Source organism: Jaculus jaculus, chromosome 4 (genome assembly GCF_020740685.1).
Source record: "Jaculus jaculus isolate mJacJac1 chromosome 4, mJacJac1.mat.Y.cur, whole genome shotgun sequence".
Classification (NCBI taxonomy): domain Eukaryota; kingdom Metazoa; phylum Chordata; class Mammalia; order Rodentia; family Dipodidae; genus Jaculus; species Jaculus jaculus.
In genome coordinates this window covers 7,479,914-7,505,124 of record NC_059105.1, presented here as the reverse complement: position 1 = coordinate 7,505,124, position 25,211 = coordinate 7,479,914, and the positions used below count along the sequence as shown (strand labels likewise).

The 25,211-nt window shown below is 40.9% G+C and overlaps 1 protein-coding gene across 3 annotated transcripts in view; it reads left to right on the top strand.

Annotated features, from left to right (window-relative positions):
• Nyap2 (neuronal tyrosine-phosphorylated phosphoinositide-3-kinase adaptor 2) overlaps positions 1-25,211 on the top strand; it is a 268,470-nt gene that overhangs the window by 113,627 nt on the left and 129,632 nt on the right. For 2 of the 3 annotated variants that reach the window (XM_045146668.1, XM_045146667.1), the window contains one exon: positions 418-719. In XM_045146668.1, the coding sequence (XP_045002603.1) occupies positions 418-719 (302 nt within the window). The remainder of the gene's footprint in view (positions 1-417; positions 720-25,211) is intronic. The other variant, XM_045146669.1, reaches the window with a different exon arrangement.

Below are 25,211 nucleotides of genomic sequence, written 5' to 3'. Positions count from 1 at the left end.
CCTTTCCTATCAGGAGGTGATCTAGAAGCTGTTATCACTGAATCCGTATTTACTTTTTAAGCCATGGGTAAAATCCACTTCAAAGAAAAAAAGGTGATTGAAGATAGTGTATTTGGAGAGTATTTTTTTTCCCCCCTGTGGGATTCTAAGCACATCTGGGTATCATGAGATATGAAAACTTGGGTTGATTTTTGAGCTTTCTGATTATAATCAAATTGTTTTGACTTTCCTTTCATAATTGGACTCAAAAATGCAGAGTTTCATGTGTCTTAAAGTTTCCCTAAAAGCCAGAGGCAGTTTCTTTGCTGCTAGAATGTAAGGTTCCACCTCCTATGAACAGTCTTGTGTCCATGACCTTGACCTGATGTTCAGCCGGGCTCAGCGCCCCTCACCGGTTCGGTTTGCTTCCCTCTACAGCATCGGCGGAGACGTGGGGCGAGGCCAGGACGCCAGCTACGCGGGCAAGCACTTCCGCATGGGGTTCATGACCATGCCTGCTCCTCAAGACCGACTCCCGCACCCTTGCTCCAGTGGCTTCGCCGTGAGATCACAGTCCCTGCACTCGGTTGGGGGCACCGAGGACGACAGCAGCTGTGCCTCCCGGAGACAGCCTCCCCCCAAACCCAAGCGAGACCCCAGCACCAAGCTGAGCACTTCGTCTGAAACGGTGAACAGCTCTGCAGCCAGTAAGAGCGGGAAGCCCGCGGAGAGGGCGGAAGGTAACGCCAGAATCCTCTTCCCTAGGCCCTTACCTCCCAGGGACCCCTGCCTCTCGCTCTGAGGCCCCAGGAAGCATCACAGAGCAGAGAAAGCCGTGTGTGTTTTTGAATGGCCCAGAAAGCCAGGGCTGTAGCTATAGGTCAGTGGTAGAGCAATTGCCTATCATGCGGGAGGCCCTGGGTACACCTCAGGTGCCAAGAAAAATAATTAAAATGAAAAAGGGGTAAAGCTATGGCTCCCTTAAATTTCAAAAAATTATATTGCTTAGAAATAGACCTTCTATTTATATTTTTTATTACTTGGCCGCTGGGAGGAATATTTATTTATTTATTTATTTAATTTTATTTGAGCAGGAGTGGGGAGGCAGATAGAGAGACAGAATGGGTGCACCAGGGCCTTCAGCTCCTGCAAAGGAACTCCAGGTGCGTGTGCCACCTTGTGCATCTGGCTTACGTGCGTCCCGGGGAAATCAAACCCGGGGCCGTTGGCTTTGTAGGCATGCGTCTTAACTGCTAAGCCATTTCTCCAGACCTTTATTTTTTATTTATTTTTTTATTTATTTTTTTTGTTCATTTTTTATTTATTTGAGAGCAACAGAGAAAGAGGGGGAGAGAGAGAGAGAGAGAGAGGGAGAGAGGGAGAGAGGGAGAGAGGGAGGGAGAGAGGGGGAGGGAGGGAGAATGGGCGTGCCCGGGCCTCCAGCAACTGCAAACGAACTCCAGACACGTGCGCCCCCCTTGTGCATCTGGCTCATGTGGGTCATGGGGAATAGAGCCTCAAATCTGGGTCCTTTTTAATTTTGTTTTGGGGGGGGAGTATTTTAAGAACTAGTTAATGCAGAAAATATATAAATAAAAAAGTTGTGACTATTATCTTATCTTATCTCATCTCATCTCATCTCATCTCATCTCATCTCATCTCATCTCATCTTATCTTATCTTATTTTGAGGTAGGGTCTTCCTCCAGTCCAGGCTGACCTGGAATTCAATATGTAGCTTCAAGGTGGCCTCGAACTCATAGTGATCCTCTTACCTGTGCCTCCTCAGTGCTGGCCACCACATCTGGTCTTTTTTTTTTTTTTTTAATATTTATTTATTTATTTATTTGAAAGCGAGAGACACAGAGAGAAAGACAGATAGAGGGGGAGAGAGGAAATGGGTGCGCCAGGGCTTCCAGCCTCTGCAAACGAACTCCAGACACGTGTGCCCCCTTGTGCATCTGGCTAACTGGGACCTGGGGAACTGAGCCTCAAACTGGGGTCCTTAGGCTTCACAGGCAAGTGCTTAACCACTAAGCCATCTCTCCAGCCCGACTATATCTTTTAGAAAGAAGGTTTTTTTTCACAATTTCTTCCTTGTGAATGTGTGTATACCAGATATTTCAGTCTCTAATTCATCTCTCTGATTTCTACTTTTACCTATATCTTTTTCTTTGCTGTGAAATACACACATCAAAGATATCCTAGCCTCTTTGCTAGTTTATGAATATCAATTAGGCTGGTTAACCGTCAATCTCTCCAGTTCTTTATCCCATCTTGAATAAGTAGGGTCTCAGCTTTCCTGAGATTTTCTTCAGTCTGATGGCAGAATGTAGTCTTCTGTGAGCTTTGATAGGATCTGTCTCCATTCTGGCTGCCTTAACAAATTGCCAAAGCCTGGTTGGCTTATAAAGAAGAGTGATTTATTTCTCCAGTTCTGCTGAAAATCTTTCCTGGTTATGACTCCTTTCTGGGTTTCATATTGTATCATATCTGGTGTAGAGACAGTAAGAGTGTCATATGGGAACACTAACCCCGTTTGTGAGGACTCCACCCTTGGGCCTGATTATCCCACAAAGACTCCATCTCCCAAATGTTATCATATTGAGATTACAATCTTTATACTGAAATATCAAGGGATGCTGCGTTTTGTTGCCAAAGGCATTCATTCATATTTCTACTTATCAGTTGTATGGTTCCCAATGCTTACAATGGCCTGTTAAAGATCAGGGTTCTAACTGGCCATGCGGTCTTCCTCCCAATATTGCCTTTTTCTGGTCTGCCAGTCTCCATGAACCAGAAGACATCATCCTTCAGCAGTGGTTTTCAGCAGAAATTGGAAGCCAGGTGGTCATTTCCTTAACTGGTGCAAATATTTTGTTGCAATGATCCAGTTACTCATAAGTTTTTGCCTTGATTTTTCTATACAAGTTCAAATATAAGGCAAACGTGACTCCTTGCTTCACTCTACTTCTTTTCCAACCCTTGTGGGGTCTCAGTATGTTATAGAATAATGCAAATGAACACCTAGAGACAGACCTAACCATCAATTCTAAGATGTCAGTGTTTCTCTGCCGTAGTCTATTTCTCTATGTGTATATGTGCCAAAGTGCATCAAGTTTTCACATGAGCTCTGGCATTCAAATAACTCGTGTGACACATGTACACATTTCCAAAGTGGAAATGACTGTACATAGATTATTTACCATATTTCTTGTTTTGTATTTAACTTATTCTCATGTGACTCCATTTCCATCACATTCAGTGCCAAGAATCACTCTTTTAGAGAGACAAATGTACACATATAAATTTATATCTTCATAATTTTTAAGGTAGTATTAATAATTTCTTAGCTACAAGGAATTGGACTATAGTAAAAATTTTACAAATTCTGTTATTTTATTTTGTATTTATTTGAGAGGGATAGAAAGAGGGAGAGAATAGGTACATCAGGGCCTCCAACTGCTGTAAACGTATTCCAGACACATGGGCCCTCTTGTGCATCTGGCTTTTGTGGGTACTGGGCAATGGAACCTAGGTCCTATGGCTTTGCAGGCAAGCACCTTAACTGCTAAACCATCTGTCCAGCCCTATAGTGAATATTTTCTAGGTGTGTGCGTGTATCTGTATGCATTCTGTGGTAGCTCCACTGATATTGTTTCTTCTGAGAATCCATTAGAAATCAGACTCTTTTTCCTTGTGGTTCAGGGCTATCAGTGTGCCCTGGGTCTTGTAACAAACACACATATGGCTTTACAAACAACATGGGTATTTAGTTTCCTTACTAATCTGACAGAAGTGCCCACTGACATGACATGTTGTCCTCTGTTTCTATTTATTCTGTGTGATCTTGTGTCAGAAATTCTCCCCTTTTCCTACTTTTCCTGCCAGTAACCACATAATCAATTATACGGGATTGTTTGCAGTAGAAAAGTACTGATTTAAGGCAGGGACCTCTGAGTGACGAGGCCTGGAGGCATCCAAGTGGCTGAAAGATAACAGAAGAGAAGGGCATAGTGAGGAACATATGGCATCCAAGCACTCATGAGACTAAGAAACGAGGACATATAAGAAAGGCCAGCTGCACTTCAGGCAGGTTTCAGGCCAACACTGACCACAATGAGTCCCTTTCTTAAATATAAAGAGAGAGGATGGGAGATACAAGCTTAGCTGTTAAGGCACTTGCTTACGAAGCCTAAGACTCAGGTTTGATTCCCCAGTACCCATGAAAGCCATATACACAAGGTGACTGTATCTGAAGTTCATTTGTACTGGCTAGAGGACCTGGTCCACCCATTTCTATCTTACTGTCACTGTCTCATAAATAAGTACATTAAATAAATAAAAATATCTTATAAAACAGAGAGAGAGATGAAATCATTCTTTATAAAAGTGAAATAACTGCCAAGATGGAATGCCACATTGCCATGTTCTAGAAAAGATGTAGAGAGGTGACTGAGGAGCTTGAAGTGAAACTAGGAGGAATGTCACAATTCCTGCCTTTCTGCAGCAGCATTTGAATGACTAACAGAGCAGATCCATCTACTTGGGGTGGATTAAGTAGCGAGCTCCTGAAGGATATCATTTTCCCATGCCCTTTCATGCCTTAAGCATTGAGGGTTCCCAAGGTTCATTATCAGACAGAACATAGTAGCTATAGGTCTAGTGTAGTGACACATGCTTTTAAACCCAGCACTTGGGTTGAGGTAGGAGGATTGCTGTGAGTTCAAGGTCACCTTGAGACTACATAGTGAATTCCAGGTCAGTCTGCACAATTTTTTATGTTTTTATTGACAACTTCCATAATTATAAACAATATCCCATGGAAGTTCCCTCCCTCCCTCCCACCGCCACTTTCCCCTTTGAAACTCCACTTTCCATCATATTCCCTACCCCTCTCAATCAGTCTCTCTTTTATTTAGATTTCATGATCTTTTCTTCCTATAATGATGGTCTTGCGTAGGTAGTGTCAGGCACTGTGAGGTCATTGATATGCAGGCCATTTTGTGTCTGGAGGAGCACGTTGTAAGGAGTCCTACCCTTCCTTTGGCTCTTACATTCTCTCTGCCACCTCTTCCACAATGGACCCTGAGCTATGGAAGGTGTGATTGAGATATTTCAGTGCTGAGCAATCCTCTGTCACTTCTTCTCAGCATCATGATGCCCTCTGAGTCATTTCGTATGGTCACTGCCATACGAAAAGTGAATGTTGTCTAGCCAAAAGTGAGAGTAGCATTGATATATGGGTATGAACATTAAGAGAAGTGCTGCCTGGGCAGTTTGGTGAGTATAGTATATACTTTTAGCCAGACAGCAGCAGACATTATATTCCTAGGGCTCATGACTACCCCATTGTAGGTTCTCAGTATCAGGGATGTATTCTCTCCCATGGAGCAGGCCTCTAGTCAAATTAGAGGGTGGTTGGTTTCCCCCATAACAGACATGTCACTGTTGCACCCATTGGCTTATGTGGCCTGGCTGGCCAAATATAAAGCTTACAGTGCTCACTGCTGAGTATCTTCACTGGTGATTTCTCTCTTTCCCATTGAACTGCCTGCAGTATGGCTTTTTCCAGCTTTCTGTCAGCTGGTCTACATGGAAGAAATTTTCAGCTCAGCTCCAGGAGGGTTTCTCAGTGACCTTGCAGCCCAAGTATGTGGAGTCTTTAGCAATAGGGTCTTACCATCTATTCCTGGTGGGAAACCAAGGGCCTTGGCAATGGCCTGTAATGTTTGGGAAGCATCAAGGACCTCCCTGGCCAAGAACTCACTGGAGGGTATCCCATCCCTGGCACTGAAAATTTTCTAGTAACAACCTATGGCTCCTAAGTGTTCCATTGTCCAAAAAAGTGGGTTTCCATATGACTTATTTATATCCTCTTAGATTTTGATTAGCCCTCCCTCCACCTTTCCTTTCTCATTCTCTTTCCCTTTCCACCCCCATTAATCTGTTCTTCTACTTAGTTATATACAATACCATCGTATTGGGTCCACTCCCCTCCCTCCCTTACTATTTCCTTTATATCTCCTTTCTAGCTTACTGGTCTATGCTACTGAATTTCCTTCCTAATACACAGAAATCTAGTTATTTGTAGCTAGGATTCACATATGAGAGGGAACATGTGACATTTGTTTCCCTGGGCCTGGGTTATCCCACTTAGCATAATCCTTTCCTTATTCTTCCATTTCACTGCAAATTTCATAATTTCGTTTTTCTTTACCACTGAGTAGAACTCCATTGTATACAGTGAACATTTTTTTTTTTTTTTTTGTCCTCTGTTCAGCGTCTTCTTTCCAACTGGTCCCACATTTACTTGGATGTCTCTTTTTATTTTATTTGTGTGTGTGTGTAGGTGTGAGTTCATAGGGTTGCCTGCATGGGCACAAGTGGAGAATTATATAGCAGAATATGTGAGTCTGTCTAGTAGCTACGTATACCACTGTGTAAAGTGTCTCTTGCTCTCACACCTCCAGCCACTATAAACTTCATATAACTTCTCAGGAAGAGATAGTTTCTTCTTGCTCTCCTCCATCGTTCATGACAGAATGGTGTTGGGCCCAGTTTTGTGTTTATCGATGCCAGTTACAACTGTCGCTGTGGAGTCATGCGTTCCTCAGCCATGTCTTGCCTGGGTGACACTTTTCCACAGTGCTCCTCCCCATGTTGTAGCTCTTGCAGTCTCTCTGCTCCTTCCTCTTTACTGTTTCTTAGGAGTGGGAGGGGGGATCATGTGGAGTTTTTATTTTGAAGGCAAATATGGAGAAAGTGACTAGGTTTACAGCACTAAGGACTTAAGCTAGAATTGAAAGAGTAACCAATGGGCCCCAAGGTTCTTGAAATGCCATGTCCAAATTCAACAATTTTCCTTGAAAGGGCACTTTTAGGATAGAACAGGAAGCTCTCATCCGTGTGAGCCCTGGAGGGTCTAAGTGGACTGCACAGGGTGAGATGCAGCACATAAATGGTGGATTTTTGTGGCACAGTGATGTATTCTGCAGATTTCACTTTCTCTGTGCATCACTTAAGGGCAATTACAAAAACACCAACACTTCACTCTCTTCTAAGAAGTTATAAACTCCAGAATTGCAGGGTTGAATTGGGACTTAGTTCAGAGATGGGGAAAACATCTTGAATCCAAATGCATGTGCTCATATGTTTATGTATAAAGCCAAACTTATACAAGTATGTAGATTGTTCTTTTATAAATTCTCAGTTCTTTGTAATCACAAATGAACTGGAGTTCATTGTCGAGCATATGTTTTCTTCCTAATGTTCTAGCTGTCAACATAAAAAGCGACTTGTGTAAGTCTTAGCCTTCTTTTTACCCTAAATGTCAGCAAAATCAAAATATTGATTCAGTGGCATTAAAATGATTTCCATGGTAACCAGTTTCTATTCAAGTAGAGGATTATGACTTCCCTGTGGATAAAAGTGGAAAGAACTGGACTTGCAGTAAAACTGCTTTGCAGAATTAGAAAAGTAGTAAAGAAATAAATTCAAATGCACACACACACACACACACACACACACACACACACACACACACAGAGATACATATAAATCCCCTACCAATAAAAATAAAGTCCAGTCTTTATGGATTATTACTTTCTTTCATTAAAATATGCCTAGACTACTTTTGGGCCCACTATACAAATAACAACTAAAAAATTATCAGTAGAAAACATACAACCATTAAGCTATAAATATTTGGATCAACATTTCCTGTTACCTCAGTCTAGTACCTGTTTACTCTGAAGAAATACAGTATGAGGTAAATGGAGCTTTCTAGAAAAAAACAAGAGCTATATCTCGTGAGAAGCAGTGATGCCCATTCACCTCATTCACCCCCATTCATCAGGTGTACACATTCACCACGCTACAGTAATGTTATTACTGGAGATGCTCTATGGTCCTGACTAGAAGGATTCTACATAAAGCCCAGGAAAACACCAAATGAAATTGTTTCTTAACTTTAAGATGATATATAAACTACTAAAATATTAATGGTACCCTGCCTCCCTCACCCAGCCTTATGGTAACTCACAGAGATAATTCTAATGTTGTGCATGTTAAAAAGAAATTGCTTTAGGGCTAGTAAGTTAGCTTAGTTGTTAAGCATTTGCCTGCAAAGCCTAAGGATCCTGGTTTGATTCTTCAGGACCCACGTAGACCACATGCACAAGGGCATGCATATGGAGTTCATTTGTAGTGGTTGGAGGCCCTAGTGTACCCATTCTCAATCTTTCTCTCTCTCTCTCTCTCTTTCAGCCTCTTTCTCTCTCAAATATATAAAGAAATTACTTTAAAAAAGGGTTTAACACAATTTAAAGTGTGTTATTAGTAACTCTTAATAACATGAACTTTTGATTCTGTGCACCATGGATATTGAAAACCAACAAGACAAGGAAAAGAGGAGATATACTCAAGCATTCTATGCATTAGTGATATAGGAATTTTGGGTTCCTTGTACACCAATACACCAATAATTTGGCATGGTTCTGGATCATTGTCCTATGAATTTGAAGAATGAAATCCATGGGCCAGAGGATAAGGTTCAGAAAGATTGTATTATAACTTAATGCTTCAGGAGGGAGAAGAAAATGAGGCTTAAACCTAGAATGTAAGAGAGGGAAACAAGGTGGAGGGCTTGCCTGGGGAGGCAGCAGGGGTTTGAGAAGCCTCATGAGGGAGGGGGGCTGGGCTTTTGCCCAGGGAGGCAAGAGGGTGTTTGAGAAACCATCTGGAGACTCAGATCTGGGCTTTTTGAGAGGAGAAGCTATGTGAGGAAGACCAGGCCAGCAGGTTACTATGGAAAAAGACCAGGTTTTACAGCTTTGCCAGTAACTTAGATAAGGATCAGAGTTTTTGTCCTCTAGCAAGAGTGGAAGATTAATCTAGAGATCCTTCCTGGAGGGCATACCATCCAGGTTTCTTCAAACTCAGTGACATTTCATGCTTTTAGTCAAGGAATGAAAGCAAACAAACAAATAAACAACTCCATTTTTTTTTTGGGGGGGTGTTACCCTGAATGCCTAGCCTATTATTGTCTTCTATTATACAAAGGTTACAATTCTACACGTGGTCACCATACAAAAAAGGAAAGATTAAACATACCACTGGCAATGATGTGGTGAAATGGGAATCCTTTTTCTCTGTTAGTAATGATGTAAACTGATGAAAACATTCTGGAAACCATCCAGGAAGAGTGTAAATAAATGCAAAATGATCAGAAATCCCATTACTATGTACATACATGTTCTGAGCAAGTAACATCATTCACAATGACCAAGGTAAGGAACCAACCCAAATCTCATCAGCTGAATAACTAAAGAGAAATAGAGTATATATGATCTATACACACAATGGGGATTGATTTCAACAATAAAGTGATTGCAGCAAGAGGAAAGAATCTGAAGTACATTATATAAAGTGAAATAAAACACAAATTGAAAGATAAATTCCTCCTGACCTCACCTGCATGATGAGAAAAAGAAACAACACTTAAATTAGATAGGATCAAAAAGTTCAAAGATGTGATGGTGATATGAAAATTGCTGGAAGTATAATTTTAATATTCCCATCATAGTGTGTCAGGCCTGAGGAATATAGAGAGTGAGAGAGAAAGGCAGAGAGAGAAAAAGAGAGTGAGAGAAAGAGAGTGGATGTGCTAGGGCATCCAGCCACTGCAAACGAACTCCAGACAGATGAGCCACCTTGTGCATCTGGCTTATGTGGGTCCTGGGGAAGTGAGCAGAGGTCCTTTGGCTTTGCAGGTAAGCACCCTAACCGCTAAGCAATCTCTCCAACCTGCCTTAGGTATTTTTTAACATAAGAGAGAAAGAGAGAGACAGAGAATGGGTGTGCCAGGGCCCTGAGCCATTGTAATCGAACCCCAGAAGCATGTGTCAACTTGTGTGCATGTGCAACCTTGCATGCTTGCATCATCTTGTGCATGTAGCTTACTGGGATCTGAATTGTTGAACAGGGGTCATTAGGCTTTACAGGCCTGACACACCGTGCTGGTTTGGTAATAGGGAAATCCAGAGACCAGGTAGCAAGGCAGTTGAGCAGTTTCTAAGATTTCTAAGACTTGAGAACAGCCTTCTGGCTGAAAGTCAGTTACAACACAGGGAGCTAGTCCCCTAACTGCAAGGAACTGAGTTCTGTCCATAGCAAGAATAAGTTTGAAAGTGCATCATCCCAGACAAAGACACACTCAGACCGTCACCTTTACTTCAGCAGCTGGGACTGAGAGCAGACAATTTAGCTTCTTGGATTCTGGCTGTTCTCAGCTTTTGGATCTACAGACATGAGAGCTTAAACAGGGTATTGATTTTTAAGCTGCTTCTGACTTGTAAGTAAGAAGAGAAAAGCGACTCGTCTTACAAAACTGTCACACAGAAGAAGTGAGGTCCATTTGCAAAGCACCTTGTTCAGTGACCGACCGGCACCTCACAAGTGCTCCATAGTCATCCCTCAGTGCTGACCTGTGCTGTTGGTCAGAGAGCAGAGGCTGGGGAAGATAACAGCGAGGCCATGTCCTAGACTGCCTAGGCTACACTTTTAAAGTAAATGAGATAATAATGCCGCAGAGAACTCTGATTTACTAAGCCTTTTCAATATCTGCTGAGCATTGGCTGAACTTATTAGGCTTCATTTTTGCTTTTGTTTTTTCCTGAAAAGAGCTTTTATTTCTCCTCAACAGTTTTTCTTTGTCTAAAAGATGCAGCAGGGGCTTTTCCAGTGGCTTTTTCATTGACTCCTCCAGATAACTACAACTTTCCTGCTTAGTGCCTTTGTTCACATCACAAGTGGCACTTGTCCTTCCCAGCATGCTTCTAAGAGGTCCTCCAAGCCTGAGGTAGCACTGTTCTAATAAAACACAAAGAAAAGCTTGAGTGAGCCTCCAAACCTCTGTGGGTTCCCATTGGATAGTGTTCTTGTGTGTGTTCTTATTTATTTTGTGAATGGGGGATATGGGAGCTCATCACTGAAGCATGTCCCTGGATTTCTCTTAGCAGGTTGGCTGCATAGGAAGCTTCTTTTGTTTCTAGGGCAAAAGCCATTTCTCAGTCAGGCACGGCTCTGATGGAGATGGGTTGTACATTGAGCAGGTGTGATCTTTCTCTGAATGGACCCTGAGGCTCATGAATGAAACAGTTTGCATGATATCCTTACCCATTGTGACTTCTCTCTATTCCTTGCACTGTCTGCCTCTTTTAGCCTAACCCAGCACCATCTTGTTCTGGTATTGTTTGAATTTGTTTAAGTGCCTAGACTCTTAAGGGGTTTTCCAGTCCATAGATTCCTCTTTATGATGCACCAACAGGTTCAAAGGTCCTGAGTGTCTGCAGTGATTGATGCATTGATAACCAGAAACAAATCACCCCAAATTTAGTGGCTTACTGTAAGATTTTTTTTAATCTCACATATTTTCCTCAGAATGCCAGCAAGGAGTGAATCAAAGAGTGCCTTCCAAAACTTACATGGTATTGGAATTTATTTTTTTGTAATGATAGAGCACACAATAACATAATTCCCATTCTTGTTGAACCCTTTCTTGTGAGGAGACGTGACTGTTGGAAGAGCTCTTCTGCATGGCACAGGCTCAGCCACAATGACTCCCTGTTGGTTAATGTTGACACCACGTAGGAATCTCTGCCACATCTGGAAAACCCCTTTTCTTGTTTCCAAATGCTGTTATTAATCACAGGAGTGAAGCAACATCACATGCACAGACCTGGTCCCTGTCACAGATCATGAGCTCTGGAAGGTGGGGACCTTCAGGGACAGCCTCAGGTCCTGTGACATTGGGTGACATAGAGGACAAAAATCTATTTCTAGAAATAATCCAGTTATCTCCTGGATATTCCAAAAGTCAACTTGTGCAAAGTTAAGTAGCCTTGTGAGAGACACAACTCTGTAGAACAGTAGAACTACCTTGAGGCGAACACCTTGAGGAAATAATGCAATATTCCTCACCTATTGCCTATCTTTTTCACTTTTACCAATATAACAGACGTCATCCCTTTGGCAAGCTGGCTGGGTTGAGTGTAAGGTGAGAAGATCACATTTCCTTTGGCTTCAGTCTTATGTAGGAGTCAGTGGAAAACAGACTTCAGTGTGCTGCATCCCCAGGTCAAATAGATACTAGAATATAAATATCCAAGTCAAATATAGGCAATAACCTGGAGCATTTCTTAAAGATGGGGTATGTACAAACATCAATCCATGTGATCTGCACTGCTGGGTTTCCTACCTGCTCAGTGCCCTTGAGACAAAGTGCTGCCTTGACCCAGCAGTCACTTGTCCTCTAACACACCAAGTGACAGTGGACCAAGTGAGTCTCAGTATCCCTGGGACAGAAAATATACCCTCTGTTGTTTTATTCTTAAACAGATTATTATTAAATGATTAATTTTTCTTAAGGGGAAATGGAGAGAATATGCTCACATCCTGCCATCCTTTTCTGTTTGTTTACAAGGTAGGTTCTCACTCTGGTGCAGGCTAACCTGACACTCACTCTGTAGTCCAAGGCTGGCTTCAAACTCACAACCATTTCTATCTCTTTCTCCCAAATGCTTGGATTAAAGGCCCTGCTGCCATCCTTAAATAACTTCCCTTTCACCTCTTTTTTGCAAAGTTGTGGTTTCCTTTCTATCTAGATTTCATTTGGCCCACCTCAAAGTTACTACTGGAATTTATACCAGCATATTTTCTGGGAGTTTAATCTAGCCCCATTTCCGTCTATGTGAGCCTATCCAGTGTCTTTCTTAAAGTATGCCTGCCAAAAACAATGTTCTCCATTTTATACTTTACTATATCTTTAAAATATTTTAAAATATATCTATAATCTCCATGTCACAGATGTTATAACCGTGAGAAGGAATTTTTTTCTAATATTTTATGGGTGAATTTCTCCTAAGACCTGTGGGTGATGGACTCCTTGTTGACCTGTTTGTTCCCTCTATGACCCCACATGTCCTGTTTCCCACTAGATGGCTGCTGAATTCATGATTTCTCCACCGCCCCAGCTCTCCTTTGCTACATATCTATATCCAAGTTTCTGCTGTGACTATGTCTTCATCATGTCTCTGAATTGAATCTTGATGCCCATCTGAACAATGCCCAGCTATCTCTACCCTTTCTCTTAATTGAAGGCTTTTGATGCCCCTATTCCTTGGTACTACATACATGGCCTCTGCTAGTTTCCTGCTCTTAGTGCCCTTTCAGCCTCCTTTGTGATGGTCTTTTGTTCTACCAGCATCTTAAGTCATAAATGATGATGTCTCTAGACTCTGGCTACTTTGTTTCTTATTCTAATTTTGTTGAATAACTAGGTCATGACTTATACATCCTTTCCAGACATTGAACTGAATCTCTGTCCTTTACTTCCACAAAGATACCAATAAGAGTCATAGTGTCGATGTCCATACTGACTCAGTGTTTCTCCTAAGTTTCCTAACTTGTGGCTGAAGTTTGACAGCTGCATCAGATCATTTTTTCTGCTTTGATCCTCATATCTCATCAAGGAATAAGACCAGGACAGTTTCAGAGGAGTCTGAATGTTTTCTGTCCTCTCGGCCTCACTTTCCAAAATCTACTCACATCACTCCTTCTAGAGTGGCTTCTGTCACATGCACATACGAAATTTCTCATGATTTCATCAGTTTCATGTCACTGTGCTTCTTATCAACCACCCATTGAATCTAAGCATTCCATAAATGCATGGATTCTGTCATTTTTCTCTTTGTATTGCCCATGCCTACCACACAGTGCAGTGTTGTAGATAATACTGAACGGATAGCATGTATTCTCACCACCAAATCATCCAGAAGATAACCTGTGATGAAGAGTCAATGCCTTCTCAGACACCTTTAGCATGGAGAGAAGTTCAAACATTTAGAGAATGCAGAATACAATACACGGTGATTCTTTATTCTGAGATAGCAAGTTCATTTTCCCTCCATGAATTCCCCCTCCTCTAAGTCCCAGATTTGCTGGTGGTGTAGTCACCATTCTGAATTACCTAAGCATGATTTTTTAAAGAATCTTAGGATTTCTTTTGCTGTTTTGAAATTCTAAGTCTTGGTCATCACACAAATTAAACATGGGTGGTATTAAAGACTACTATTGACAAGTATAATATGCTATTATTACCTGGTAACTTTTAGCTTAACAGAATGATATAAATTTTAAAAAGTATAACTTGTGTCATTGTAACAAGATAAAGAATTAAGTTTCTCAATTAACATGCAATAGAGAAGTGAGATTCCATTTACTTAAATGACTTTTGGGTGTTAATTTTGATGTCACCTATGCTTAAATATTTCAGGATTTTACTAAGACATGTCTGTCAAATCCTAAGAGGTCAGACTTATTCTTCCAGATCAAGTATGATTTTTCATTGTGTAGGCATCCAGAATTTGATCAGTTCTTCACCCTACCTCCTAAGAGTGTAGGAAACAGTCTTTAAGGCAGAGTGACTGGTGACATGCATAAATCTTGCCTTTAATTGGTCTACATGGAGCACACTGTTTTTGCAGAGTGGGTGATTTTATTTTATGGCCCCTGTGTTGAAACTCTCTATAATATAAATTGCTTTCTTTGGTTTTCCTTGTTAAGTAGTAGATCAGTGATTTAGTACTTGTTCTTTTTGAATGTATTTTGTGCTATTAATATGCATTAACTTAAATTCACATTGAGTGGAGCATGAAACCATTTAATTCTTCACTACATCTGCCTTCTGACAACGTTCTCAAACTAGAACATCCAAATTCTAAGAGAAAAATAAAAGTGTGAAAGTGTTTGGGAAAGCCATACACCTTCCTGTACCAATGCTTGTAAATTATAGCTTATTTTTCACTCGAATTCTCTTTATTTTTACTTAGTATGAATCTATTTTCAAGCCTCTAACATTTGTATTGATGCCTATGGAAATGTTAATATAATCAATGAATACTTACTATATGTCTGTCATGTGCAAAGCCCTATTTTAGAAAATAGATAAGAACTGCTCTTACTTATAAGTCCTCACAACCTACCAAGGGTCCCTGACATTTAAACAAACAGTCATAAGAACGTTCAGTAGTATAGGATGTAAGTACAAGGCTGTTGTAAGGAGCAGCCAAGGGCATCACCTCCAAATTTCAAAGAATCAGAACTGGCTTCTCAAACAATGTGTACTAAAATTTTGAAAATAAGATTACAATACATTTTAGAAATATTTCTTATAAAATTCTTAAAGTGGAAAACAAATGCATTGGTAGTACATGAGAGTACACTCTACGTGCAGAGAATGAGGCAAAGCAAAGTAAGTAACAGCTCTTACAAATGACCAAAGTTCTGCTCTCTGTACATGATGTTTATCTGGGGAGTTCAGATGCTTCTTTTGTATTATGTAGATTTTCAAGTTTGAGAAATACATGCAGCTAGGCTATCCTTAAAAGAAGGCTAAGAACAACAAAGAAGAGATAACACAAACATGATTCCATAGATAAGAAGTAAGGAGAGGCAGGATCAGCAGAAGCCTCCTTTCAGAGTCACAGGGCCCAGCTGAGAGCATGGAACTGGAGCTCAGTAACAATCTTTGTAACCAACCTAGTGCCTTATAACCACATGAAACAGGGTGCTAGGGGCTCAGGAAACACCTTGAACCCCAAACCCTGAGTTATGTTTGCATTTAGGCAAAGAATTGGGCAAACCAAACTGGGAAGGATAATTATTAAATTATTATATTTATGAACAGAAGCACAGAACCAAGGGAAGGAAAATGAATGAACTCACTTGGGGATGGGGAAGGGCTTGAGAGCTCACATAGTGGGCCTGGAATAACCTGTGAAGAGGACAGAAAAGAAAATACAAGGAGTTTCTTCCATGTGAAGGACAGGAGGGGTAAAGAGCCCAAATGGAAAGTAGGGGCTGGGGGATCACCCTCACCTCTGCCCAGCCAGGGAGCAGAGGAGAAACCCACCAGAAGCTGAGGGTTGAGAAGTGGTCAGGCAGCAGAAAGAGAAAAAGAAAGAGAGCAAGAACAAGAGAGAAAGACAATGAGAGAGAGAGAGAGAGAATGACAGAGAGAAAGATTGCCCTCCCCTGATGACACATATTTTTAACCTTGTGGTGGGTTTTACCTTCTGGCTTAGGTGAGCCAGAATAAGTCCTCTGATAAGTTTGGGTTAGAAGCCAGGTAAGGAAGAGGCCAGTCGTGATGGCAAGTTCTGGGTCTAAGCTTGACCCATCACCATGTCAGTATTCTAGAAAAAGACCTCCCTCTCAGGGAGGGGCTCCAGCATGGAAAAACAGGTCTAGGGAGCTAGGCAAGAGAGCATCCTTTGATCTCCAGCAAGAGCAGATTGTGAGAGCAGCTTGAGCCAAGTCTGAACTGTGCTTCTCCTCTTCCTAATAACAGGAAACTCATTGAAAGTGAATGTGAGGCAAAAGGAGCCCTAGAGCCTCCTCAGCCACCCCAGATAGCTGCTCAGCAATGCTCGCCTTGGACAACAGGTTTCTCAGTAGTTGTACAAGTGAGTGTGCCGCTTACTCCCCTCAGATCTTGATACCACACTCTAGTAATCCTTATCCTTTCTCATTATAGCTTTTATTAGCAGTCATTACCTTTTGATAAGTCACAATTCCTTTCTGTGTGTAATAAGTGGATATGTAAGTGCACGGGTATGTATGTAGGATGTGTGTTTCTGCTCGTGTGCAGGAGTGTGGGCGTGCATGTGCCATGACGCACGCTGAAGACAACTTCAGGAAGGAGCCACTTGTTTGAGGCAGAGTCTCAGGGGTTTCTCACTCACTGCTGCATTGCTGGGCCTGCTGGCCCACCGCGTCCTGGAGGTTGTTCTGTCTCCACCTCCTCTTTCAGCACAACAAAGGGTGAAAGAAGCCTCAGAACATGTGACTTTTACATGAGTCCTGAGGATGCAAACTCAGGTACTCCTGCTTATGTGGAAAGCAAGTCATCCAATGAGAACCCTCTCCCTAGACCCCATGTTTTACGTATTATCATGATTATTTATTGTCTGAATCATACTGATACAGATTCGTATGAAAGCAAGGATTTTTATTGTTATGGATCCTTACCAGCCACAACAACTAAATATTTGTTATATTTCTTATACATAAATTTATGAAATATAAATTTAGCAAATTTTATGAATATTCAATAATATTTCACTTTTAGTACGAATAAAAATGACACTACAATGGTACCTTGTATTGAAATTGAGGAGTCATATGAGAAACATTCAGTTAGAGAAATAGGAACTTTCTGATTTTGAAATAATCTTGTACATTGACCATGAAAGTTATGAAATATATTGTTACAGTCCGGTTTGCATTGCTGGTAGAAATCACCCAACCAAGAGCAGCTTCTGGGAAAAAGAGATTTATTTTGGCTTACAGGCTCGAGCGGAAGCTCCACAATGGCAGGAAAAAACGATGGCATGAACAGAGGGTGGACATCACCCCCTGGCCAACATAAGGTGGACTACAGCAACAGGAGGGTATGCCAAACACTGGCATGGGGAACCTGGCTATAAAGCCCATAAGCCCGCCCCCAACAATACACTCCCTTCAGGAGGCATTAATTCCCAAATATCCATCAGCTGGGAACCTAGCATTCAGAACACCTAAGTTTATGGGGGACACCTGAATCAAACCACCACATACATCATGGCTTATAGACAAACAGAGTGCATGGGCTACTTTGAAATGCCAGTTTTTTCTCTTTTCTTTTATTTCCTTTTTATATATTTGAGAGAAAGAGAGGGAAAGAGGTTGACAGGGAGCAAGAGAGAGGATGGAATTACCTGGAGAGCTGCTGCAAACAAACTCCAAAGGCATGCATCCCCTTGTGTATCTGACTTGCATGGGTCCTGGGGAATTGAACCTGGGATCTTTGGCTTTGCATGCAAATACCTTGAGCACAAAGCCATCTCTCCAGCCCTGAAATACCGATTCTTAAAACCAACTTCTTATTCCTTCTTTTCAATCGAATCTCAATTCTTAGAAAGAGCGATCTGATTCTCAATATCAACTTTTCTCCTATCCAGGATTGTCCTTATAGTCCAGGTCTGCAGATTAGTTCCCTAGAACCAGGAACTGAAGTTGTTCTACTCTTTGACCATTTGTCTCTGTTATCTGCATGGTGACTGACATTTGGAATGATTATTTCTCTTCGTCTGTCTAACAGCCATGCACTGGCGATTTATGAAATCTCACTGTCTCATTGAAGATTGCTTTATGTTCAGGGCATGGATTATCTTCTTTCTTCTCTGCTTCATCCATCGTCTGTCCACTCATCCATCACCTATCCATCATCCATCCATCCTTTCAACAATTACTTACTACCTGCCTATTATGTTCAGGCCAGCCTTTATAAAATGTGGATCTTTACATGTAAGATAAAGAAACCTACTTTCATGGGCTTTTATTTCAATAGAGAATAGAAATACATGAACTGAAACAAACACACACACACACACACACAATTTTGGAGCCATAATAATCTTGTGAATAAAAAGAAATAGGAAAGAACATGGAAGACAAAAATATTAAAGTATCAAGTAGAGCCTTCCTCAGAATCTTATTTGAGAACAAAATGAAAAGAACCACCCATTTATCCATCCATCCACCCCATTCATCATACATACATACATGATCAAATGTTCTAGTCAGACCCACTGTGTTAAAACACCCCAATAAGCTATTTTCTTTGACCTCCTTTCATCATATTTAGGGTGAATAAAATGAGATAAGTATAATAGAATAGTCTAGGCTGATTGCCAGGTTCTTAATGTATCCATGTATTTTAAGACTCAATGGAATCATATTGTTTAAAGGTCCATTATTTGTTTCTGACAGATACTACCAAAAAAATGAAGTATAGTAATATTGCCTAACACATCATAGTTCTAGTTTAACAGAACCAGAAGGAAATCCTTGAAAGTGCTCTCTTGCCCTGGTTTTACTACCTCAACTTTCTATTGCTGTAAGTGCTATGACTGTTGGTATACAATTTGTCCCCCAAGGGCCCATGTGTAGGGACTTGGTCCTCAGGAGGTGAGGCATGAATGGTAGAACATTAAAAGATGGAGCCTAATGGGTGTTGTTGAGGTTATTAGGGGCTCTTCTTAGAAAAGACTGTTGGAGAAGGCTCCCTCTACTTTCCTCTTTCAGGATGTGATTTCTTTTTTACACACATTGCTATCATGCCACCAACTACCCAGTCCTCACCTGAGACCAAAGCAGTGTACTATGCAATTTAGGAGTTTAGATCCTAAAATTGAGAAGTAAATAAACCTCTTTGCTTTAAAAGTATCACACCTCACTGGGCTGGAGAGATGGCTTAGTGGTTAAGCGCTTGCCTGTGCAGCCTAAAGACCCTGGTTCGAGGGTCAATTCCCCAGGACCCACATTAGCCAGATGCACAAGGGGGCGCGTGCATCTGGAGTTCGTTTGCAGTGGCTGGAGGCCCCAGTGTGCCTATTCTCTCTCTTTCTGTCTGCCTATTTCTCTCTCTGTTTGTCACTCTCAAATAAAATAAAAATAAAAGAGATAGTATCCCACCTCAGGAATTTCACTATGTCAATGCAAAATAACTAGTGCTAGTTCTGCTTGGTTTGATTCTATGTTGTGGCCTTTCACTGGGGTGGTGTGATGTCTGGAGGAAAGGCTGACTGAAACCATCAACATTCATATGTGCTTATAGGTAAGAAGTGCTAAAAGTAATAAAGTGAGTACTGGAAATATCAACCTCGGCTTTGTCATAGTTCCCCATTGCTAATGTAGGGAAGCATTTCAAACTTGGTGGTTTAAGACAACATGCACGAGTTACCTGATGATCTGTCTGATGTGAGTCTCACTGGACTAAAAATGAAGGTGTCAGCCTGGGCCACTGAATCCCCTTCTGGGAGGTGGTAGAGAAGAATGGCTTTGCTTGGTGATTTCCATCTTCTAATGGCCATGAACACATTGATGAGTGACTTTGATCTTTAAAGCCCAAAGATTCTCATGTCCCATCAGCCCAGACCTGTTCCTACTGCCCAGTCTCGTTGTTTGGCAAGGTCCAAGGAATGGGCTCTTTGTGTAAACATTCCTGGAATTAGTCGGGATAACCTAGGCTAATATTCTGTTCTCAAAATCCTTCAAAGCTCATGACTTCACCAAAGTTCGTTTTGTCATAGAAGATAGTGTGTTCAATAATTCCAGGTTTTAAGCCAGGGTGTGAGCATGCTTGAGGATTTTGCTGTTTTGCCTGCCCCAGCTCCTCGGTGAATGTATAAGGGCACTTCCCAGTAATGTTGGAGGAGTCACCAAGTCCAGCCATTTGTTAAAGATCTCTTCCAACTCTGGATAACAAACAATGAGATCAAAAACATTTTCTTGGCACAATGGCATGTATCATTTAGCTTTCCCCAAGGCTCTGTACATCTAGGGCACGGGTTCTATTTGTACATGCTACTTACTGGAAGCTCAATCCTGTTTGACTTTTGTAGCTGGAGTTTGAGTCACCCTTGGTATGTTTTATGACAACCTGGGGAAATTGTTTTTATTATATTGGGTGGTGGAGCCTATCCTTTTTTCCTTTTCTCTCTCTCTTTATCTTTTAGTGTCATCCCCTTCTGTCCTTTTGATGGAGTCCAAATTGTTCCTGGGAGGAAAGTCTAGTGATAATTCTAATTTCAGCTGCTTTTGCTCTGGGGACTGATTTGGACCTTGTCTTTGATATTGTGCTTCTTTAATCATAATCCTGACTTTCTGAAATATGAGTGTCATAGAAGAAAGGCTTGCCAACACCATCGCTCATTTATCACAGAGCAGAGGCTTTTAAGGAAAGTCTTAAATGAAGGTATTGTACAAATGCCAAAACAGAAAAAATGTGCTATGTCTGGGGATTAGGCAAAGCCTTCCTTGTCTGACCTCAATTAGAAAGCAGCAGAAGTATTTCTAAGGATTGCTTTTGAGAGTCACAAAGTGGCTTCCTGGATATTGGAGTCAATGCTCCCCTTAAATGAACCTCTTCCCATGTGTGATCCAGTAACCTCCATCCTTCACTTCTTTTCAGAAACGCTCATGAATTTATGTAAGGCTTTCTCTCTTCAGGGTTTATGGGTGCATTTGAACTTGTAGTTACTGGAAGTGAGGAGAATAATTAAATTCACAATAAATGAAAAGAAATATTTAAACATATTTTTAAAAAGCACAGACATAGATTCAAATATTTGGGCTAAAATGCAGGGCATTTCCCAACAATATTTTTAATTATTCTCATAAGAGCCATTTTAAGATATTTTTTTCTTATAATGCTTTTAAATTTGAATGGTGTTTATATGTTGAATTTGAGTCTGTGTGTTGTATGTCTATATAGGCTTTAAATATGAAAAAATAAACATTTCACTACTCTATCAAGAATCAGTTTTCATAATCTCAGCACTTGGGAGGCAGAGGTAGGAGGATCACTGTGAGTTCATAGCCAGCCTGAGAGTACATAGTGAAATCCAGGTCATCCTGGCCTAGGGTGAGACCCTACATCAAAAACAACAATAACAGCAACCAAAAAGCAATTTTAAACACTTGGAGAATATATTGCCCTTGTTGAGAATGTGTGGGACAAATTCAAGGGACATATCTTATCTACCTCCCTGTTGTACAGCAGTACAAGTATGTTTCAAAATGCAGCCTCTGATCCTCGAATGAAGGTGGCACTATGTGTATATGCAATGTTGAACAACAACTGCCCACTTTTATGAAGTCATAATTACAATCAAGGTGCATCATTTGCATTTACACATGCTTGCACAAAAGCATACATGTGGTTGTTAGTCATGACTATAAGCCATTCCTTACCAGTGTGTATTTTTGAAACATTTTTGTAAATCATGACCATTTCTTCATATGAATTGACACACGATGACTACTTTTGTTGTAGCATGTTATATTATCTACTTATAAATGTCTCACAATGGATCTTCTCGGAAATCCATGAAGCAGATGTGATATTGTAGACAAAGGTAATATTATTTTTTTTTTCAAGAAATTTGGTATGTGAGGCTAAACTGCACAGCAACGCACCCTGGTTTCTTTTGAAAAATCCACAATCACAGTAAAACTTGGCTTAGCTCTTAGTAATGGATTGCCACCTCTTACCAATAATATATTGAATATACATCCAGATAATTGAGCATATTTTGGAGGGTATAATTGTTCACTTGGAACATAAACTCTTTTGAGCAAGGAAGAATGGGAGGGAATTTAGAATTTTGCATGTGTGAGTTGGCCCAGCAAAACTAATATAGTTTACTATTGACAAAGAATCAGTGAATATGGTTGTAATCCAAGATGTTTTTTTTTTTTTGATCCAGTATAATTGTCTGAGTTTTACTATTTTTAAATGCGTCAAACATCCTTCATCCTAGCTTCTGTAAAAAAAAAAAAAAAAAAAAAAAAAAAAAAAAAAAAAAAAAAAAGCTATTCAAGTCAGAAGTGGCAGAGATGCAGGCAACAAAATATCTTCCAATATTTTGGGAGCTTCTCATGAATTGATCAAATGAACCGCTTTTGTATTGAGCATCAGTGGGTGACAAGTGCTGCTGAAGGCCCTAGTGACATGTGAGGACTGAAAACCAGTCCCTACCACTGTGGAGATGAAGTGGAGACAGACAGCAAGCCAGTAAATATTAACAAGTAAGGAAGCAGTTAGTGAAGGATGATGTGAATATAAATAAACGAGTGATGCTGAAGGAGGGAGAAGGAGAAGACCAATTTAGATAAGTTGTTCAGAGGGGGAAAAAACCCTCAGTAATTAGGTGATAGAACACAATTGCAATGATAATGAAGGAAGTTCTGCAGACATCTGGGTTTAGAAAACACCAGGTAAAAAGAAGGGCAGAACAGGGCTGGCATTAAGAAATAGCAGCAGGACGGGTTGGCTAGAGCGAAATGAACCTGAAAACAATAGAAGATGAAGCTGGAAGAAATAGGGGATCGTTCTAGGATTAGAAACGCAGCATCCCACTCCTGAAGCAATCCATTCACTCATTCAGGACAACTCCTGCCAATACTTAGGCTATAGAAGGGAGGAGAAGACAGTCAAAGCTGCTATGGAGCAACTGCTCCCTAGCAGGACACATGAAGCACAAAGCACCATCCTCAACACGGAGCTGTTCTAAATGAACTACAGGGCCTTCCACTGAGCTCGGAGGGTAACAAATTCACCTACATCAGAATTTTTCTTTGTATCCTACTAATTCGATTCTATTGTTATGGTGCTATTTTGACATTAAATGTTAAATGATATTCTCATACCAATGAATGAGGTCCTGGAATTAGGAGCCACATCTTTAAAATTGTTTCCTTCAACACATAGTAGTAAAGCTTTATGAAAACAAAAATCATGTAAAAAAAGAAAAAGATCTAGCATCCTGTCTCTTAGAAAGTTAGGGACATAACAGCAGATTAAAGGATTCAAATGTAAAGAAAAGCTCACTAGAAATCTGGAGACAATGGGGAGGGAGGCGGTGGGAGGAGCAACTTAGATCCTATGTTGCTTTTTCGTTGTTTTGTCAGTGTGTCTCCCTTGCTGGTAAATTGTTAGAAATTATATGTGTTTTGTTTCTCCCTCTAAATGGAAAATTCACTGTGGGGAAAAGAACAATTTCTGCTATTGCCTCATGTGGGTGTTTGACAAATGATACATAAATGAGGGAAAATGAAAGTTCTCAATAGAATCTGCTCACAGTAACACACAGAACAACTCTACACTCCCAAGGTCTGTGGCTTCCTGCTCGTTCCAAGGACATTTGCTTTATGGAACCAAGGCCCCGTTGTCACCAGCCTCGCTGCTTGAAGCCACTTGCTAGGCAGTGCCTTTGGGAAGCACTTATGCTCTGGTCTAAGTTCTCTGTCCTTCAGGATGATTGTGTGGAAATTTGAGGACATGGATTTGATTTCAAAGGATTCCTATCTCTAAGGTTACAGCAATTCTTCCTGCCGGAGAGCAGTTTGTCTTCTTTCTCTGGGTCTTTGTGGCACTTGCTGAGCACTGTGGGGCAAATTGCTTGAGAACGTTCAGAGTTGAGGCAATGAAAGAGACAAGAATATTCCCAATCAGTAAGTTTTATACAGTTGGTACCTGGACACTAGTCCACAGCCTGTCCTGCTTAAGATTCACTTCCTGGCTTGCTAGATGTGTCTGCTTATGCATCCCCCGCTCTGCACTCCGACACTGTTTTGTTTGTACCACAAGCTGCCATCTTAGCTTGTGTCAGCTTTGACAACATTTTAGTCTGAAAAATAATTTAATTGAAGACTTTAGAATTTCTTAAACTATGATTTAATGTGTGTGTGTGTGTGTGTGTGTGTGTCTGTGTGTAGTGTGTATGTGCATGCAGGCTTATAAGTGTTTGGGTACATGTGTAGTTGGGGTGTGTGTTCACATGTGTACATGTGTTTATGGGAGACCAGAGATCAAACTCAGGTATCTTCCTCAATCATTCTCTACCTTATTATTTTGAGACAAGTGTTTGTCACTAAGTCCAGAAATCACTGACTGGGCTAGACTGGGTAGCCTTAATGCCCCAAAGAGCCTCTTGTCTCTGCTTCCCCAGCACTGGGATTTCAGGAGTGTGCCACCATGCCCAGCCTTTATGTGGGTGCTGGGGATTGGAATTCAGGTCCTCATACTTGCATTTCAAACACCTTTCCCATGGAGTTCTCTCTCCAGACTCACAAAATATTTATGAGTTATAATTAAAATATGGTGCGGAAAGAAGAGAAGAGGTGCAACTTTACCTCTTGCTATCTGTAACTTCCTGAAACTTATTTCCTGTTTCACCATAGACACCTAGCTAGGAGCTAGGACTCCAGAGACACAATAGTTTTAACTATTGGACAAGAAAAACACTTACTAAGTAGTAACAGAATGAATATGGTAACCAAAGGCAGAAGGAGATTCCAGGGAGCATTGTTATTACGTTGACTGTTAAGGAAGAAGTCTTTGAGTGAAAATCAACCAAAAATCTAAAGGAAAGTTGGAAAAGAGCAGAAGACTAGATAGTATTGATAAGCAGATTTGGCAGTGGAGCCCTGAAATTTTTGGCTCCAATAAGTAAAGGAATGGAAGAATCTGGCTGAGGGAGTTATCAGAGAGGCAACCTCTGAGAGGTTCCTCAAGAAAGCCATAGGAAGTAGGTCGTGGAAAACCTTCCTTGTCCCCAAGGAATTT